Consider the following 20,902-nt stretch of genomic DNA (forward strand, 5'->3'; position numbering starts at 1 on the left):
CCCATCCAGTCCAACACTGTGTGTTACACAGTGGCCAAAAAAACCAGGAACTATCAGGAGGTCCCATCAGTGGGGCCAGGACACTAGAAGCCCTGCCATCTCTCTTGTCTGGAGATCAGTGATAATTTTGGGAGAACTCCAGGCCGCACGTAGAGGTTGAAGCCAAAATAGTACCACCCTGAATAAATAAAACAATGTAACAAGTTCATTCACAAATTCATCTGATAAATATTCAGAATCCAAAACCAATTTATAATTTCAGTCCACAAAATAGATTTAAAAAACCTCTTAAAGTGCAAGTGTCTTCTCTATCACTCCGTAGAGCCAGAAGAAAGTGCGTGTGCCAGTCCCTTTCGACTTGAATAAAGTGCCTGCAGAATTCCAGTTCACATTGCCTTGTATAAATTTTCACTTTCCACATTCATAACAATGGCATGGACGATATAGTCCCTGATGGGTACTGTTGACATGTACAGCTGTTTCTGGTACATGGAGAGCCAGTTTGGTGTAGTGGTTAAGTGTGTGAACTCTTATCTGGGAGAACCGGGTTGATTCCTCCACTTGCACCTGCTGGAATGGCCTTGGGTCAGCCATAGCTCTGGCAAAGGTTGTCCTTGAAAGGGCAGCTGCTGTGAGAGCCTTCTCCAGCCCCATGCACCTCACAGGGGGGCTGTTGTGGGAGAGGAAGGTAAAGGAGATTGTGAGCCGCTCTGAGACTCTTCGGAGTGGAGGGCGGGAAATAAATCCAATATCTTCATCTACCTCATAGGGTGTCTGTTGGGGGGGCAGGGATGGTAAAGGAGATTGTGAGCCGCTCTGAGACTCTTCGGAGTGGAGGGCAGGATATAAATCCAATATCATCATCATCATCTTCTTAACTCTTCCTCAGAGAGGCATTTTTTGTAGTTAATAATAATAATAATAATAATAATAATAATAAATTTTATTTATATCCCGCCCTCCCCGCCTAGGCAGGCTCAGGGCGGCTAACAACATTTCAATAAGTTATACAATATAGGGTTTAAAACAATTAGGTTATACAGTAATATAAAATAACAATCTAAAACAATATAAGATTATACAATAATTTAAAACAGCGATCTAAAACCAGTTCCAGTTGCCTGGATCATTCCATGATTTGGACGGCAGTGATCTTCCTGATGTCGTTCTGTTCACTTATGTTATGGCAGGGGTCACTAGATAAATCGTTGATGGATTAAACAGCCATCCTATCAACGGTCTACAAAAGCCTGCTTAAAAAGGATGGTCTTACAGGCCCTGCGGAATTGATCCAAATTCCGCAGGGCCCGTACCTCCTCCGGGAGTTGATTCCAAAGGCACGGGGCTGTAACAGAGAAGGCCCGTGCCCGGGTACTCTGTAATTTTGCTTCCTTTGGCCCAGGGATAGTCAGCATGTTCTTCCCTGCTGACCTCAGTGCTCTTTGGGGCTCATATGGGGAGAGACGGTCCCTCAGGTAGGCAGGTCCTCGGCCATATAGGGCTTTAAAGGTGATAACCAGCACTTTGTATTGGACCCGGTATGTAACTGGCAGCCAGTGCAGTTCACGCAGCCCCGGCTGTATATGCTCCCATTTCGGGAGTCCTAATAACAGCCTGGCCGCCGCGTTCTGCACCAGCTGCAGCTTCCGGGTTCGACACAAAGGCAGCCCCATGTAGAGGGCATTGCAGTAATCTAATCTTGAGGTGACCGTCGCATGGATCACTGTTGCGAGGTCCCGGCGCTCCAGGAAGGGAGCCAACTGCCTTGCCCGCTTCAGATGGAAAAATGCCGACTTGGCAGTGGCCGCTACCTGGGCCTCCATTGATAGTGAAGGCTCCAGTAGTACTCCCAGGCTCTTGACCCGGCCCGCCGCTTTCAGCGGCGCACCGTCAAAAACCGGGAGAGGTATTTCCCCTCCCAGAGCGCCGCGCCCCACGCAAAGGACCTCTGTCTTCGTCGGGTTCAGCTTCAACCCACTCAGCCTAAGCCAGGTTGCCACGGCCTGCAGTGCCCGGTCTAAATTCACTGGGACGCAGTCAGGCCGGCCATCCATTAGCAGATAGAGCTGGGTGTCGTCCGCATATTGATGACAACCCAGTCCAAAACTCCGGGCAATCTGGGCAAGGGGGCGCATGTAGATGTTAAATAACATCGGGGAGAGAACTGCTCCCTGAGGCACCCCACAATCTAGTGTGCGCCTCCGGGAAAGCTCACCCCCGATTGCCACCCTTTGTCCCCGACCTTTGAGGAAGGAGGAAAGCCATTGCAAGGCCAGCCCCCTGACCCCTATGTCGGCGAGGCGGCGGGTCAGTAGCCGATGGTCGACCGTGTCGAACGCTGCCGACAGGTCTAACAGCATCAGCACCGCCACGCCACCTCGATCCAGTTCATATCTATAAAAATATACAGACATGGATTACATATAATGTTTCTTTGAGGAAGAGCTATATTGTCCATGCCACTGTTGTGAATGTGGAAAGTGAAAATGTATAGAAGGCAACTTGAAATGAAAATTCTACAAGCACTTTATTCAACTGGAGCAGGCCTGGCACAAGCCCTTTCTTCTGGCTCTATGGAGACACTTGCCCTTTAAGACACTTTTTGAATATTTTGTGGACTGAAGTTATAATTTTTTTTTTGAGTCTGAATATTTATTATATGAATTTGTGAATGAAGTTGTTACATTGTCTTATTTATTCATGGTGGTGATATTTTGGCTTCAAATTATTCTGTGGATCTCTCCACTGTATACCCACTTAGCAGCTGGCAAGCCTCATACAGCCTCTTAAGAGCCAGTTTGGTGTAGTGGTTAAGAGCCATGGGTTCTAATCTCAAGAACCGGGTTTGATTCCTTACTCTACATCCAGCAGCTGGGTGACCTTGGGTAAGTCACAGTTCTCTTAGATCTGTTCTCTCAGTAGCAGTTCTCGGGGCTCTCTCAGCCCCACCTACCTCACAGGGTGTCTGTTATGTAGAGAGGAAGGGAAGGAGATTATAAACCACTGAGACTGAGTGAAAGGTGGAGTATAAATCAAATCTTACTATCTGGTTTAAAAGAGTTAAAAGTACCCACCCAATCTACTAATAATAATGATTAGGTGCCATGGTGAATCCAGAATGATAGGGTTTTCAAGGCATGAGATGAGCAGAGGTGGTTTGCCATTGCCTGCTTCTGCCTAGCAACCATGGTCCTTTGGTGGTCTTAAGAACATAAGAGAAGCCATGTTGGATCAGGCCAATGGCCCATCCAGTCCAACACTCTTGTGTCACACAGTGGCAAAAAAAAGAGGTTCTCAAGTGGGGCTAGAAGCCCTTCCACTTTGCCCCCCCCCTCGCCCCCAGCACCAAGAATACAGATCATCACTGCCCCAGATAGTTCCAATAATATGCTGTGGCTAATAGCCACTGATGGACCTCTGCTCCATATTTTTATCCAAACCCCTCTTGAAGGTGGCTATGCTTGTACCCGCCACCACCTCCTGTGGCAGTGAATTCTACATGTTAATCATCCTTTGGGTGAAGAAGTACTTCCTTTTATCTGTTCTAACCCTACTGCTCAGCAATTTCATTGAATGCCCACGAGTTCTTGTATTGTGGGAAAGGGAGAAAAGTACTTCTTTCTCTACTTTCTCCATCCAATGCATAATCTTGTAAACCTCTATCATGTCACCCCACAGGCGACATTTATCCAAGCTAAAGAGCCCCAAGCTTTTTAACCTTTCTTCATAGGGAAAGTGTTCCAAACCTTTAATCATTCTAGTTGCCCTTTTCTGCACTTTTTCCAATGCTATAATATCCTTTTTGAGGTGCGCTGACCAGAATTGTAAACAGTATTCCAAATAATACCGCACCATCAATTTATACAGGGGCATTATGATACTGGCTGATTTGTTTTCAATTCCCTTCCTAATAATTCCCAGCATGGCGTTGGCCTTTTTTATTGCAATCACACACTGTCTTGACATTTTTAGTGAGTTATCTACAGCGACCCCATGATCTCTCACTTGGTCAGTCTCTGCCAGTTCACACCCCATCAACTTGTATTTGTAGCTGGGATTTTTATTCAAGTACTATGCAGGGCTGATTTGGCTTCTGTGCTGTAATAAGATTGGACTAATCTGGGATCTTAGACTGCTTTACCACTTAATAAAAGACCCAACACTAAGTCAAACAGCAAAAATAACTTTTCAGTGAAAGGTATCCTGGAAGCCATTTTAAAAGCTGACGTTCTTATAGCAACAGAGAGCTCCCAGGATTTCTTAGCAGCTAGGATTTCTTAGCAGTGGGCCTGTTTGCTAGGACAGACGGTGTATTGTCACAAACAGAACGTGCCAACTCAAACATCCTAGGGCTGGATTCTGACCAGGCCTTGCATTTACAAGCAAGGAGGAATAAAAGAAAAGGTCAGATGAATGCAGAAGTTGTTGCTGATGTGATTTGAAAAAACTAAGATTTCATTTCCTAAAAAGATAAAGGTGGTACCCGGTGCAAGGACTGAGTCATTACTGACCTATTGGAGTGATGTCACATCATGACGTTTTCTTGGCAGACTTTTTCTATGGGGTGGTTTGCCATTGCCTTCCCCAGTCATCTAAACTTTTCCCCCATCAAGTTGGGTACTCATTTTACCAACCTTGGAAGGCTGAGTCAACCTTGAGCCAGCTACCTGAACCCAGCTTCTGCCAGGATCGAACTCAGGTCGTGAGCAGATCGAACTCAGGTCATGAGCTTTCGTGTGCGTGCACACTTTGTCAAACAGGATGGAATCAAAGTATCAGACTTGCCTATCCATCTGTCCGTCCATCCGACTGTCTATCTATCTATTTGGGTGTGACCTTTCGTGAGTCACTAACATGGCTACCCATCTTGATTTTCTTCAGCGGAACTCATCTCTGTCATCTGGGGCTTAACTGTAATTCTGGGAGATCTTCAGGCCTTGCCTGGAGGTTGGCAACATCAGCACAGACAGTATACTTGATTATTCCTAAAATGCATTATCAGACACTGGTAGTGTCCTGCCCTGTTTTGGACCTGCAGGGTTTACCTTTGTTTTTCTGCCTTTCCAGGTCTAGCTTTGAAAGCTATATTAATGCAGATTCAGAAGCTGTCATGGTTCACTTAGGAGGAAAAAACGCTAGCCTGGAGGCTGTTGAGTCTCATATGCAGATGCAACATGAATAATCTCGACTGAGACATGGGCTGGGCATGCTCATTACCCACAAGTTATTGTCCTTCCAGATAACAAAGCATCTTGCGACACTTAACAGGCCTGCAGATTTATTGCAGGGGTGTTGCCTAGGCGGCAGCTCCACTTCAACAATTCACAGCAGACGTACTCCGTTCTAAACCCACTACAAGTAGGGTTGCCAGCCTCCAGGTGCGGCCTGGAGATATCCCGCTTTTACAACTGATCTCCAGCTGGCAGAGATCAGGACCCCTGGAGAAAATGGTTGCTCTGAAAGGTGGGCTCTATGGCATTGTACCATGCTGAGACCCCTCCCCTCCCCAAATCCCACCCTTTCCCAGTTCCACCCCCCAAAGTCTCCAGGTATTTCCCAACACAGACCTGGCAACCCTAACTACAAGCAATGGGGGTAGACTGGAGTAATCTGCATAGGATTTGCATTGTGACACGGCAGCCCTAAAGCAGAATTACACCAGTTTGAAGATCAACAGGTTTAGGCGGGTGTGACAGTTTTGTGAGTCAGTAGGGGTTTTCTAAATGGAAATCCTTACTGCTTGGCATAGAACTGTCACAATCGAGGCTTTTCCACCATTAAAAATCAAGTGTTTGCATTATTTGCATGCTTTTCCTTGTCTCCCCCTATAAAAATCGTCCTGGTTCATATGAGCATTTGACATGCTGGGCTTTGGCTGACAAAAACTTAGGTAATAAGTGTTCCCTCTAAGCTGAGTTAGTGTGAGCTTGCTCACAGTTTTTCAGCTTCTGGCTCACACATTTTTGTCTTAGCTCAGAAAAAATAGCCCCAGAGCATACTAACGTGTAGTAACTCACAACTGTAAAGCCAGTTGCTCACACAGTAGAGTTTTTGCTCACAAGACCCCACAATTTAGAGGGGATTAACATTCCCTCTAAACTGCAGAGTCTTGTGAGCTACAGGCATTACAGTTGTGAGCTGCTGCATAAATTATTCTGCTTCCTGAGCTAAGGCAAAAATGTGTGAGCTGGCGGCTAAAAATCTGTGAGCTCACCTGAACTCAGCTTAGAGGGAACGCTGGTAATAACAGATGTGTTCGCTTTCAACTCTTCCCCTTTTTAGAGATTTGTTACTCTCCACCTCCTGCCCTTTGTCTGGAGCGCTTTTAAGGTGGGGCGCAGGAAGGGTTAAAGCAATCGAGGTTGTGTTTGCTAGAGAGGTCGGGGGTGGGTGGGGAGGAACTGGATGGGGGGGGGTCGATTGTTGGTGAGTTCCTTCCTGTTTTGGAGGGGGGGAAGAGGAGGAGAAAGAGGCGGTGGTGGGTGGAAGAAGGGCTGCTTATTGAACTGGCATCCAAGTAAAAAAAAAGGGGTTGCATTGCAGAAGTCCTGGAGGACTTGCAAAGGTGAGATATTGATTTATGTGTGGTGGGGGGTGAGGAGATGCAGGTTCAACAATAACCATATCTTTTGGTTAATAAATAGCAGAGAGGGGAAAAACTTGAGACACTCGTGCCTGCGTGCAGATAATAATACTTTGATGGGGTTTTATCTGCAACGTTTTCTTTCCAGAGTTCTGCACTCTTAATAGATGATCTTGCTGTAACGGAGCAGCTAAGCCGATGAGATCGGTTGTTTCTTCGATTCCCCCCTCCCCCGCGCCACCGTTAGGGTGGGGGGGGGGGGTTAGAATATAAATATTGAAATGAATAAATTTAAAAAAAAATCAGAATTGGTAGGCCACTGAAGGCAGAGCCTGGGTGCTCTCAGCCTGGACTTTGGAGCTCCCCCCCCTTTTAAACTAAATTAAGCTTCCCTGGTCTGGTGCAATCCACCTGAACGCCCTATTTTAAGAGGAGAATGACAGGCAAAGGGCGTTTAGTGGGTCTTTAGTAGTCTGCTCTTCTTGCAAAGAAAATAGCTATTAGGATTGGGGTGGAGTGAGGTTCATTCTAGGCCAAGGGTGGCCAAACTGTGGCTCAGGAGCCACATGTGGCTCTTTCACACACTGTGTGGCTGGCTGTCAAAGCCCCCCACTGCCCTGTCGGTCTTTAAATCACTTCTCCAAGACAAGCCAGGTAGCAGCTTAAACATAACATAAGAACATAAGAGAAGCCATGTTGGATCAGGCCAATGGCCCATCCAGTCCAACACTCTGTGTCACACAGTGGCCAAAAAAATATATATATCTAACCCCCTCTTGAAGCTGGCTATGCTTGTAGCCACCACCACCTCCTGTGACAGTGAATTCCACATGTTAATCACCCTTTGGGTGAAGAAGTACTTCCTTTTATCTGTTTTAACTCGACTGCTCAGCAATTTCATCGAATGCCCACGAGTTCTTGTATAGTGAGAAAGGGAGAAAAGTACTACTTTCACTAATTTCTCCATCCCATGCATTATCTTGTAAACCTCTATCATGTCACCCCGCAGTAGACGTTTCTCCAAGCTAAAGAGCCCCAAGCGTTTTAACCTTTCTTCATAGGGAAAGTGTTCCAACCCTTTAATCATTCTAGTTGCCATTTTCTGCACTTTTTCCAATGATATATCCTTTTTGAGGTGCGATGACCAGAATTGCACACAGTATTCCAAATGAGACTGCACCCTCGATTTATACAGGGGCGTTATAATACTGGCTGATTTGTTTTCAGTTCCCTTCCTAATAATTCCCAGCATGGCGTTGGCCTTTTTTATTGCAATCGCACACTGTCTTGACATTTTCAGTGAGTTATCTACCATGACCCCAAGATCTCTCTCTTGGTCAGTCTCTGCCAGTTCACACCCCATCAACTTGTATTTGTAGCTGGGATTCTTGGCCCCAATGTGCATTACTTTGCACTTGGCCACATTAAACCTCATCTGCCACGTTGACACCCACTCACCCAGCCTCAACAGATCCCTTTGGAGTGCCTCACAATCCTCTCTGGTTCCACCCTGAACGATTTAGTGTCATCTGCAAAATTGGCCACTTCACTGCTCACTCCCAACTCCAAATCAAATCTTGGAGAATGCATTAAAATTACAATTGCTTTCTGTCAACTTCTTCCTCCTATTTATATGTCTTCCCTTCCCTCCTCTCAAACATCTGACATTTATTCTGTGTGGCTCTTATGTTTAGCAAGTTTGGCCACCCCTGTTCTAGGCTAAGATAGCACTGGCTGGAGCTGTTTTCTTTCAAGCATCCTCTGTGTGAGCCAGCTTGGTGTAGTAGTCAGAGCACCCAACTAGCTCCCTGTATGGCCTTGAGCCAGTCACACATTCTAGGCCAGGGGTGGGGAATCTTTTTTTGCCAAGGGCCATATCGATACTTATAACATCATTCACGGGCCATAAAAAATTTTCAACTTAAAAAACAGTGCTCCGCCGAGGGAGAATGATTCAGGCCAGCAAAATTAATGCAAATAATTGTTTTTCTATTTGAAGTCATGTGGGGAGAGCCTAATCTGGCACACACACACCCACACCTGGCCCGCCACCCTAGGCAAATGCATAGGTCCAGGGCTTTTTTGAAGAAAAAGCCCAGCAGGAACTCAGTAGCATATTAGACCACATCCCCTAATATTAGCATATTAGGCCATACACTCATTAGCATATTAGGCCATACCATCTGGGATAATCAAGTGCAAATTGAACTGTGACAGTAACTTTTCCAGGCCCTGCAGCAATTTTGGCCAGCCAGCCAGGCCCCGGGGAGGCTGCTGCACAGTACATCTGAGCCCTGTGATCCCTGCCTGGCCCTGGGGAGGCTGCTGCACAGCGCGGCTGGGCCCCACAATCCTCGCTGGCCAGCCAGGCCCCAGGGAGGCTGCCACATGGCTCAGTTTGGCCCAGCAATCCCCGAGGGCCACACCAAGTGACCTCGAGGACCATATACGGCCCTCGGGATGGAGGTTCCCCACCCCTGTTCTAGGCCCATCCTACCTCAAAGGGTGCGAGGAGAAAATTGAGGAGAGAATGATGTAAGCCGCTTCGGGTCCACACTGGGTAGAAAGGTGAATAAATAAAACTATTCTGACCTTTTGATGATTAGCGCAGTAAAAGAATTGTAAGGTTTTGCAGAACATCATTTAGGAAGCATTCGTTAATTTTTTCTTCTAACGTTTGTTCTTTTAAAAAATCATTCTGTTTTACTGTGTTGGGATTTTTTAAAAAAACCCTTTGGTTTCCAAGGGATAGCAATCATTACGTTTTATTAATTCTGAAGAATGGAGAGATGCTGGTCCCCTTTCTTAAAAATAAAAATCACTGTATGGGTTTGTGCTCTCTGATTTTAAGAGGAAACTTTGAATGTGTAAGTTTTGCAAATATGTTGGGAGGCAGGGAAGTATATTTAAATATGCCAACATCCCAAAATCTAGCTGAATTCTATGTCACCTTTATCTTTTAAAATCTCCTAATTGTTCCCATAGCGGACTTCCCCGACCTTGAACCCCCACCGCTTTTCACAATTTGGTGAAAACAGGTTGAAGGGATGAGAGTGTTTTTGACAAAAAGCCCAGGCGTGTTATTTACTACCCTCACAACAGAAAAGAATTCTGAAGGTTGGATATTTCTCCTCCTGTCTGGGTAGAGGAGAGATAAATGGGGAGATGAGATTTTTATCCTGTCTTGCCTGGGAGAAAGGCTGGTATATAGAGATATTTAAAATAAAATATACACTTGGAGCCGTAGAGATGTCCCTGATAAGAGACTAGAGAGAAGGACTGGCTCTCCCCCTGCCCCCATCCAGTGGTGACCCCTTTGCTTTTCTCATATGTAGCTTAAGATCTATAACTGTCTTCCACATATCCCATGGTTGGATGGGAAGGCAGCCTTTACTTGTGGAGAAACTGTTTCACTAAGGACAAAATCTGATTTCTGAACAATGCAGGGGAAGACAGATGTAATGTTGCATTGGTGAAGACAGACTTAATGTACTGTATTGTGGAAAAAGCAGTGTGAATACGCACATTTTGCATTCTGTGGTGTTCATTTCCAGCCTTCTGGCCAACTGTGTTCACTGGGAGTGGCTGAGCATACCCAAAAATAAAAAGCCCGTGGTGCCTTAATGACTAACCACATTTATTTCGATCTGAGCTTTTGTGAGTTAGGCAGCTCTCTTTTTCAGTTGGACAAAGGAAAGATTGTACTAGGAATGCTTAAGAGGAAGATTACTGGGGCGGGGAGAGCCAAAGCTTAGTGTGAATGACACCACAAGTCTTTCAGGTGTGACCTGAGGGCTGGCCTAGATGTTATGGCATTCATTGGTCTACCATAGGGACTTGCTGCCATATTGGAACTGGGAGTTCCCCTTTTAACAGTGCCTTGGGGACTCGATTCAATTTGGGACTGTGGGGCCCAAGAAGAAAGGCTCTTGGCTCCCCTCCCCCTGCCTTTTCCTCAAGCCAAAATAGTGCACATTGTTGTTTGCCCCATTTGAGGGGCTTCTTAATGCCCTGGGCCATTTTGGCCGTGGAAAGTGGCATGGGAGGTGATATAGGAGCCATTCCTCCCCCAGTGCCATGGGCCCAAGTGAAATTGGGGCCCTGTGGCAGTGTTAACAGAAGTGTCCTTCTGGCTCAAATATTATGGTGGGTTCCTACAGTGGACATCATAAATGCAGAGGTTCCCAACTGCCAAGTTTTTCTGGTGCCTGCCAAGTGTTTTTAGGAAGTATGTGGGGCCTGATACAGCTTTTGCCCAGCATAGCTGCTGATCGACTATTGGTGATTTGATTGGCTGGGCAGATGATTTCTTTTAATGTTGCTTTGGCAGCAGCTGCCTCCACAGCACAAATTGTATTACTGAAGTTAAGCTGTGGCAATCATTTTATGGCTGGCTCCACCTCACAGAATCCCAGAGTTGGAAGGGGCCATACAAGGCCATCTGGTCCAACCCTGTGTTCAACACAGGATCAGCCTAAAACATCCCTGACAAGTGTTTATCCAGTCTCTACCTCCCTGGGTAGCTGATTCCACTGCTGAACAACTCTGACTGTAAAAAAGTTTTTCCTAATATCCAGCCAGTACCTTCCAGCCCTTAATTTAAACCAAGGGTGGCCAAACTTGCTTAACATAAGAGCCACATAGAATAAACATTAGATGTTTGAGAGCTACAAGACATCAATGTCACATGTTGGAAGGGAAGGAGGGAAAGAGGAGGGAGAGGTGGAAATAAAGCAACTTTAACTTTAAGTGCATTCTCCAAGTCACCAGCTGGTGGGTTGGAGAAGTGATTTAAAGAGAGAAATGCCTTCTCCAAGCCAGCTGACGGCAGTGGGGGCTTCGAGAGCCACACAATATGTGTGAAAGAGCCATGTGGCTCCCGAGCCACAGTTTGGCCACCCCTGATTTAAACTCATTATTGTGAGTCCTCTCCTCCGCTGCCAACAGGAACAGCTCCCTGACCTTCTCTAAGTGGAGGGACAGTGGCTCAGTGGTAAAGCATCTGCTTGGGAAGCAGAAGGTCCCAGATTGAATCCCTGGCATCTCCAAAAAAAGGTCCAGGCAAATAGGTGTGAAAAACCTCAGCTTGAGACCCTGGAGAGCCGCTGCCAGTCTGAGAAGACAATACTGACTTTGATGGACCAAAGGTCTGATTCAGTATAAGGCAGCTTCATATGTTCATATGTTCAAGTGACATCCCTTCAAATACTTCAAGAGAGCAATCATGTCTCCCCTCTTGTCTAGACTGAACATTCCCAAGTCCCTCAGCCTTTCCTCATAGGGCTTGGCCTCCTGTGGTGGCCATTTTGTTGCTCCACCCACTGTGTCCTGTGGAATTCCAAATGTAGCCATAGGTTCAAAAAGTTGGGAAGTCCTACCATAATGTCTAGTTCAGCCCTAGCAGAGATCCTGAAGTAGGGTGCAAATTGTTCCCACCTTCTGCCTAGAGAGTGGAAAGGTGGGAATAATTTGTAATTTATGATGGCCAGTGTGTTAATTTATGTATAAATATGAGAACTCACCCTCAAGGAATTGTAGTGGGTGAGAAGGTTTGCTATAAAAAGCATTTGTTGATTCTTTTAAAAAATACTATTTATAAAGAGATGATGGCAGCAGAATTAGGAGACGGAGAATTCAATCGTAAGGAAAGTTACACTCATCTAACCCCAGGGAGAATTCACCCCCAAGCAGAAATATACCTGTTGAAATTGACTGAAGTCAGAGAGTTTAAAGGGCATAACTGTTTAGGATGGTGTTAGAAGGGAGCTAGAATAGAATATCTCCCCTCCTCAAGCCTGGAATTAAGGTTTTCCTGTAAAACCTCCCCAAAGAAAGGGGGAAATAAAATTCCCCATGTCTGTTTCTCCAGACTGCATTCACCCTACATAAATCCATGCGTACTCTCCCCTCACACCATGCTAAAGGATAGGTGTCAGGGTTGCATTCTTGCACTGTTTGAATTTTGTTGGTCTGTCTGGCCATCCTGCTAGATGGAGCACTGAATACTTAGCTCTGTTATCTTGGCAAAACATAACATTTCCGGATAATCGCTATTGGCCACAGAACAAAACACAGCAGGTAGACCTGTTGTGGGGGACTCTTGGCAACAGTCCCCAAGGTAGCGATTCTCTCAAGCATTTTGTGGATGTCTCCTCAGGGACCCGTGTGCCGTATCCCTCTAAGCTGCGTTAGTGTGAGCTAGCTCACAGTTTTTTAGCCTCCAGACCACACATTTTTGTCTTAGCTCAGGAAGGGTGTCACCAGAGGAAACTAATTTATACAGTACCCAAATTGCTCACTTACAATTTTAATGCCAGTAACTCATGAAATAGAATTTTTGCTCACAGGACTCCACAGCTCAGAGGGAACATTGCCTGTGTGGTGTAGTGGTTGTAGCATTGTCTTACAGCAGGGGTGGCCAAGCTTGGAGAAGGCATTTGTCTCTTTAAATCACTTTTCCAAGCCAAGTCAGTTAGCGCTCGGAGAATGCATTTAAAGCTTAAATTACTTCCTATCCACCTCTCCCTCCTTCCTCTCTCCCCATCTCTATTTACCTTCCTCCCTTCCCCCCTTCCCTCCCTCAAACACCTGATGTTCATGTCTTATGGCTCTTAAACTTCTGATGTTTATGCTATGTGGCTCTTACATTACGCAAGTTTAGCTACCCCTGTCCTACAGCTAGGGAGCTGCAGGTTCAGATCTCCACTCTGCTATGATTCTTAATGAGTGATCACTCTCTGAAGTAGGATGGACATAGGATGAAGGTAGAGCCCAGTGGCACCTTTAAGACCAACAAAGTTTCATTCAAGGCACCACTGGACTCTAATCGTTCTGTTGCTTCAGACTAACATAGCTAACCACCTTGATCTGTCTCTGTAGTAGGGACATATTAGACTGAACAGGTACCAAATCTGTCTCCGGGAGAAAAAGCCTTAGCCACTTCACAGTCATCAGGTAGTGACCCTCTGTAGATAGATCCAGGCAGCTTGCAAAAAACTCTGCGTTTATTTATTTGAAATGTTTTTAATCTGTGCCTTCCATTTATTTCATGGCCTCAGCAGCTCAAACTTACACACATTCTTTAAAATGATTCCAGTAAAGTCTACATGGCTGGATCTATTTGGAGGAAAGGCAGAATCAAAATGTATTAGCTAAACAAACATCTGTTTGTTTGTTTTTTTACAAATCTTTTAAGTTTGGTTTTTTGGTTAGCTTATTTGCATCAAAAAGAAAACATAGATATTTAAAATAGTTAACAAGGGTTTTTTACATTATTGTATGCTGCTTCTTTTTAATGTGATATTAAAAATATCACGTGTATCAATGTGATAGAAGTTTGAGTTGAAATGAGTTTTTATAAATTCTTTTAAAACTAGACTCTTGTATGGTACCAGTTTGGTGCCGTGGTTAAGTGCGCGGACTCTTATCTGGGAGAACCTGGTTTGATTCCTCACTCCTCCACTTACAGCTGCTGGAATGGCCTTGGGTTAGCCATAGCTCTCGCAGAGGTTGTCCTTGAAAGGGCAGTTTCTGGGAGAGCTCTCTCAGCCCCACCCACCTCACCGGGTGTCTGTTGTGGGGGAGGAAGAAAAAGGAGATTGTAAGCCGCTCTGAGACTCTGATTTGGAGAGAAGGGTAGAATATAAATCCAATATCAACATCTTCTTCTTTCTTCTACAGATCACATGTGAGGCTGACGTCAAAACCTGGGGGTAGGCTTCTTTTTGTCCCCCACCCCTACCCCTGCACTACATTTGGCAGTAAGGGACAGAAAGTGAAGTGGGCAGAGAATACGTAGCAGGCCTGAAGCCTTCCTTGATTTGAGGAGACGGGATGGCTTCTGAGGAGAAGGTGACCACCCCCCTTAGTCTCCAGGAATGTTTTCCCACCAAGCAGGAGGTTGAGAAGATGGCCGCACAGCCCCCGTGGGTCACCAAAATGAGCAATCACATTGCCCAGGTTAAAACAGAAGAGCCCCCTGCCTGCGAGGATGCCCAGTGGAAAGACATAACCGGAGCAGCCAACATCTCCCACTCGGTACTCAAGAATGCTCCTTTACCAGACCCCCTTTGCTGGGATGATATCTTTCCGCCTTCTGTTGAGAAGGCGATGAATGCCCATACTGAAAAGTGGGCAGCCCAGTTCATGCCGGGCCTCAAGGAAGAAGCTCGATTGGAGGACAGGGACGTGGGAGACTATGGCAAGGTGAAGGCAGCCATCTTGCGGGTGGACGCCATCAGTACGGAAGTCCAGCGACAGCACTTCCGGCGCTTCCAGTACAAGGAGGCTGATGGCCCCCGGGAGGCTTGTAGCCGGCTCTGGTTCCTTTGCCACCGGTGGCTGAAGCCGGAGAGGCACACCAAGGAGCAGATACTCGAGCTGCTAATCTTGGAGCAGTTCCTGGCCATCTTGTCTCCAGAACTCCAGAGCTGGGTCAAAGATGGCTGCCCAGAGACTTGTGCCCAGGCAGTGATTTTGGCAGAAGAATTCCTCCTGAGGCAGCGACAGGCTGAGACACCAGAGCAGCCGGTAAGACCTTTGTGAATCAAACGTTTTGTGGGATTGGGTGGTGGTGGTGATGACAGGAAATGGTGCTCTCTTCGGGATTGTTTGTGTCTGGTGATTTCCTGCCTTTACTGGGTCATTCAATAAATACAGGTGAAATTTTCAGGGACCCAAGTTCTGATAGCAGCTTGACAGAGTACATCAGCCATGTAAAGTGGACTGTGGTTGTCCTTGTGTTGCTATAGATTTGGTGGAGGGGGGAGAGATATTTTAAAGATGAGGGAAGTTGTTCAGAGCAGTCCAAATAAAATCCAAAAATGAAAAACGCAAACCCATGTAATATCTCTTATGAGGACCAAACCAATGAAATGTAACAGTTTGCAAGGTTTTCGAGCCCACCAGAAGTCTTCTTCAGGCTGCTGTTACCAAAAATATATGCATAAAAAAGATTCCCAGAACACCTCATGACAATAGTGTTAAGGCTTGTTGAACCCCTGCACTGCAGTGGAGACTTACACTGAGATAACTTCAAGTTTCTGTAGGCCAGAGGCAACAAACAGGTTTCACTCCATAGGGAAAATATAGTCCAGCAGATGTCTCTAAACCAGTGAGACTCAATATCCTCTTTTCAGAAGAGAGGCTGAAAGTTATTGTGTTAACTTAGGAGATAAATGAAAATGTAGTCTGGAGCCAAATGGGGTTGTTTTACCTCATGCTGTTTTCCTGAGGCATTTCTCCCCTTCCCAGACTTTTCTTCTGCATTCTGGTGAACTTGAAACTCCATATCTCAAGTACCATCTGCTTAATTTCTGCCTTAAGGGTATGTGAATGGAACCAGAGGAAAATGCAAGTGGTACTTGAGAGACCATGCTGGTGTGATCCAGAGATGTTCTCAGTTGTGATCGATGACAGGATTTGGACTGAGAGAGATTTCAATGAAATTTGAGAAAGAATGTTCTGGCAGTGGTCAGTTCCACTGGAACAGTCTCCCTCGTGACATTGCTGGAGGTTTTTAAAATAAGTTGGATACTTGTATGCAGTGTTCCCTCTAAAGTGAGTTAGTGTGAGCTAGCTCACAGTTTTTTAGCCCCCAGCTCACACATTTTTGGCTTAGTTCAGGAAAAATGGCCCCAGAGCAAACGCAATTCATGCAATAGCTCACAACTTTAAGGCCAGTAGCTCATGAAGTAGAATATTTGCTCACATGACTTCACAGCTTAGAGGAAACATTGCTTGTATGCCAGGGAAATTGTAGCTATGGTTCTAGTTTGGCATGGAGTTGGACTAGGTGACCCTGGTGGTCCCTTCCAGCTCTGAGATTAAATATGTGTGAGGCTTGAGTGACTGCCCTTGGTTCAAATCTGGACAAAGTGGCCACAGGCAAGTTGCATGTGCTCTCTCTTTCTCTCTGGCCTCTTGGATCTATGGGGTCAACAACAATTGGCCTACCACACAAGGCTGCTGTAGGGATTGCAGCTAGATAGTGGGTATGAAGCTCTTTCACCATGAATGCTACAGTGTACAGTAGGTTTTGGAAGAAAATGGAGCCTTTGTTACTGCCCCACTCCAGTTGTGAGAGGTCATCATCATAGACCTTTATTGGCATATCAACAATCACAGAATATGTGAGAGGGGATTCTGAGTTTCCTTCCTTGAAGGTTGCCCAGGATGAGTTGAGAGTGATGTTCCCTTTAGGCCAGGGGTGTCAAACACACAGTTTGGGGGCCGAATCAGGCCCCTGAGCAACTGGCTGTCATCTGCTTCATTCTCCCTCTCTCTTGCTTCCTTCTGCATCACAGCTTGCTTTGCAAGGCATGCTTGATTGCACAGGAGCTATAGAGCAAAACCTCTATTTTTTCCATTGGCTGAGGCTCCTTCCTTGGGGAGGAAGGGGGGAGGAATAGTTGCTTTGCCAGGCTCTCTCAATTGCACAGCAAAGCTACTGAGCCAAGCCTCTTCCTTCTATTGGCTGAAGCTCCTCCCCCCTATCCCCTGAGGAAGGAATGAAAGAGCCAGAGCTTCCTTTGCCCAGTTCCCTGAATCCCATGGGAGAAATACAAAGAAAGCATCTTTAAGACCAATGAGTGCTAATGTTTTAAGCATATTTTAAGTTTAATATATATATGTATTTGTGTTTGTGTTCTTTATAAAATTTATATCTCTGCTACCTAATCTTATACAGATACACACATGGCCCGGCTCGACATGGCTTGGCCCAACCCAACATGGCCTGGTCCAACAAGGTCTCATTTATGTTAGATCCAACCCTCATAACAAATGAGTTTGACACCCATGCTTTAGGCTGAGTTAGTGTGAGCTAGCTCACAATCTTTTAGCCTCCAGCTCTCACATTTTTGTCTCCGCTCAGGAAATATGGCCCCAGAGCAAACTAATTTTTGCTCACAAGACTCTGCAGCTTAGAAGGAACATTGGCTGAGAGGTGGGATCTTTCCAGAAACTTCCTTGCTTATGGTGCCTTTGTTCATGCCCTGATTCCTGCTCTTTCAGGCAGCCGAGGTGTTTGAGGTGGCGAGCGTGGGCTCCCCAAAGGCGGATGGGCTTCCATTGGACCCCAACCAAAAACAGCTGTGCTTGGATGTCAAAGAGGAGAGCCTTCTAGATGACGGTAACTCTTTGGGTAAGGTCTCCATTTTTCTGGAGGGCTCGGCTGCCCTTGTGCTTGGAGGAATAAATGAGTTAAGATGTGTCATAAGTATGTTTTTTGCTGATTTAGCATATATTTTTCTCTGCTAGACATTTAGCTCATTTTGCTGCCTCATTACAATTTCACTTATTTGGGGGGGGGGCAGGGTCAGGAAGATGTGTATAAAATGGACAGGGCCTTTTCAGTAATGGCCCCAACCATGGAATAGCTTTCGCTTTCTCCTTTTGTACCACGTTTGGGTCTTTCAGGGCATATGGTTTTTGTTTTCCTACTTTAGTTTCCAGGGGTTTTATTCCAAGAAAATTATTAATATTACAAGCTACAGTATTAATTAATTTGTTTTTACTTACTATTGTGTGTGTAGCATCTTTTTTCCCCCTCAAATTGCTTTTAGTTTTCCTTGTTGGGCTTGCTGGTGTTTGTGTTTTCAATGGTTTGAGGGGGTTTTTGGTGGGGGAGGGCTTGGCTTTCTCCCGAGCTAGGTGGTTGTGAAGAGCCTCGGTCTTGTGGTAGGGAGAGGGATATAAACAGGGCTTTTTTTGTAGCAGAAACTCCTTTGCATATTAGGCCACACACCCCTGATGTTGCTAATCCTCCTCTTCGTACAGAGCCTACTGTATGTTTTTGGATGATTAGCTGTATATCAGGAGTGTGTGGCCTAATATCCAGAGGAGTTTCCTCTACAAAAAAAGTTCTGGTTATATAAATATTTATGAATAAGTCATTTATCTGTAGGTAGTAGCGGGATGGTGCATTGAGTGTGGATCTCCAGTCTACTCCCACAATGATTATCTGTAGCTCAGCTCTTTGTGTTCCTTCAGGCAATTCGCACGTGAGTGACAACGACGTGGAGATTCCCCATCCAGAGAAGGCTGAAACAGAGGAGCCAGATGAGGCCTCCGTGGTCAGCATTGAGACATTTCCCTTGATTTGCAAAGAGGGAGATGCATCCAATGGTCAGATGCCCCAGAAACCACGGGGAAAGCCCCCACGGAAGAGGGTGCGCAAATCCATTCCATTAGCGGGGGGCTACAAAGACCTCCACGAAGCCTCGGCTGAGGAGGAAGCCCAGGAAGGAGAGATGCCCGTGAAGATCATCGTACTCAAAGGTAACCTGGGCCAAGGTTCAGATCACACCGGAGAGAGAGTTCACAAGTGTTCGGTCTGCGGCAAGGCCTTCAGCCTTCGATCGCGCCTCATTGTCCACGAGAGAACCCACACAGGGGAGAAACCATACACGTGCTCTGAGTGTGGGAGGAGCTTCAGCGTGAGCTCGAGTCTCATCGCCCACCGGAGAACCCACACCGGAGAGAAACCCTACAAATGTTCCCACTGCGCCAAGAGCTTCAGCGTGAAGTCAGGGCTGATTGCCCACGAACGAACCCACACGGGAGAGAAGCCGTACAAATGCTTATACTGTAGCAAGAGTTTCCGACGCAACTCGGGCCTGGTGAGTCACCAGAGGATCCACACTGGTGACAAGCCATACCAATGCTCGGTATGCGAGAAGAGCTTCAGCGACATCTCCAACCTCATTACCCATCACCGGATCCACACAGGAGAAAAACCATACAAGTGCCTGGAGTGTGGGAAGAGCTTCAGTCAGAGTTCATACCTCAATAGCCACCAGAGAATCCACACAGGGGAGAAACCGTATGAATGCTCGGAATGTGGGAAAACCTTCAGCGTCAGCTCTCGCCTTCGAAAACATCAGAGAAGCCACACTGGGGAGAGGCCGTTTGTATGCTTGGACTGTGGGAAGACGTTCAGTGAGAGCTCAGATCTCCTTGCGCACGAGAGAGCTCACACCGGTGAAAAGCCCTACAAGTGTTCGTACTGCGGGAAGAGTTTCTTGCGCAGCTCGGAGGTGGTGAGCCACGAGAGGATCCACACCGGCGAGAAACCATACCACTGCTCCGAGTGTGGGAAAAGCTTCAGTGTCAGCTCCCGCCTCAGTGCACACCGGAGAATCCACACTGGAGAGAAGCCTTTTCAGTGTCCAGTGTGCGAGAGAAGCTTCAGCTACAAGTCCCACCTTATCACCCACCAGAGAATCCACACAGGAGAGAAACCGTTCCAGTGCTCAGTTTGTGGGAAGAGTTTCCGGGGAAGCTCCAGTCTCGTTGCCCACGAGAGAACGCACACGGGGGAGAAGCCGTACCGCTGCTTGGACTGTGGGAAAAGTTTCACTCAGAGCTCAAATCTTATTAGTCATCAGAGAATCCACACAGATGGGAATTCGTGAAGATATCCGCGGGATGAACTTCGGTAGGTCACGTAGGACCCCACCGTCACCTCTCCACCTTTAGTTTCTTAATAAAACGTGGCCCTTTTACAGTGGGGGCCCCTGATTTCTTTGGAGAGGGGCACTTCCAGCACTCATGGAAAAACAGGAACATCTTTTCCCAGAGCAGAGCGTCCCCTTAAAAAGGAACCGGGATGTTGCCAGCCAATGCAGACGGAGAGGCTTGTGTGTGTTAACGCACTGTCAAGTTGCTCCTGACTTATAGCAACGCTGTGAACGAATCGCCTCCAAAACGCCCCTCGTTGGCAGCCTCGCTCAGGTCTTGCAAGCGGAAGGCCACGGCTTTGGTCAGTCCATCTCACTTTGGGTCTGCCTCTTTTTTTCCTACTGCCTTATCCTTCACAAAGGAGTAGGGATTTTGCTAGTCAATCCAGACTGAGATGCTTAGTCACTGTTCATTATATAGGCTGTGGGCAGAAGAATAATTGAGGGCAGTGGGGGGATCAGTGGGGGCTCCAGACTGCGTTCACCCTACATAAATCCATGCGTACTTTCCCCTCGCGCCATGCTAAAGGATATGTGTCAGGGCTGCGTTCTTGCACTGCGTCAGCTTCATGACTCTTCAGAGAGGTTTCTTCCTTCCCAGAACAAACTCTCCAAGACTTGCACTGGGCCTGGCAAAGCACAAGAGAAGCCGCCTCTTGAAGCGTACAAAGAGAAATTTGGGGGGTTTGCTTTAGTTTTAGTTGGGGGGGGGAAGAGGTTGGAACCCAGCCATTTCTGTGCTTCCCGTAAGACATCAGTTCCACCAGCTCGTTCCTTCTCTGAGAAAAGACTGGGCCTGACACTTCCCTTCCCCCACAAGGAAGGCTCCAGTTGACTTGGGATCCTGGCGGGGGGGGGT

At 46.6% G+C, this 20,902-nt stretch overlaps 1 protein-coding gene across 1 annotated transcript; it reads left to right on the top strand.

The window, feature by feature from the left end:
• Nucleotides 1-14,416: 14,416 nt before the first annotated feature.
• Nucleotides 14,417-20,062, top strand: LOC132590765 (zinc finger protein 436-like). Its single transcript, XM_060263687.1, has 3 exons — nucleotides 14,417-15,112; nucleotides 17,597-17,726; nucleotides 18,575-20,062. Exons 1-3 carry the CDS (start codon nucleotides 14,417-14,419, stop codon nucleotides 19,996-19,998), a joined length of 2,250 nt encoding a protein of 749 aa, XP_060119670.1. The 3' UTR covers nucleotides 19,999-20,062.
• The last annotated feature ends 840 nt before the right edge of the window (nucleotides 20,063-20,902 follow it).

Source organism: Heteronotia binoei, unplaced genomic scaffold (genome assembly GCF_032191835.1).
Source record: "Heteronotia binoei isolate CCM8104 ecotype False Entrance Well unplaced genomic scaffold, APGP_CSIRO_Hbin_v1 ptg000668l, whole genome shotgun sequence".
Taxonomy (NCBI): Eukaryota; Metazoa; Chordata; class Lepidosauria; order Squamata; family Gekkonidae; genus Heteronotia; species Heteronotia binoei.

Excerpts from the sequence above, each read along its gene's own strand:
- LOC132590765 (XM_060263687.1), top strand. The coding sequence starts at position 14,417 with ATGGCTTCTGAGGAGAAGGTGACCACCCCCCTTAGTCTCCAGGAATGT. Across the intron at positions 15,113-17,596 it reads CTGAGACACCAGAGCAGCCG|GCAGCCGAGGTGTTTGAGGT; the intron begins GTAAGACCTTTG and ends CTGCTCTTTCAG. Across the intron at positions 17,727-18,574 it reads AGATGACGGTAACTCTTTGG|GCAATTCGCACGTGAGTGAC; the intron begins GTAAGGTCTCCA and ends GTGTTCCTTCAG.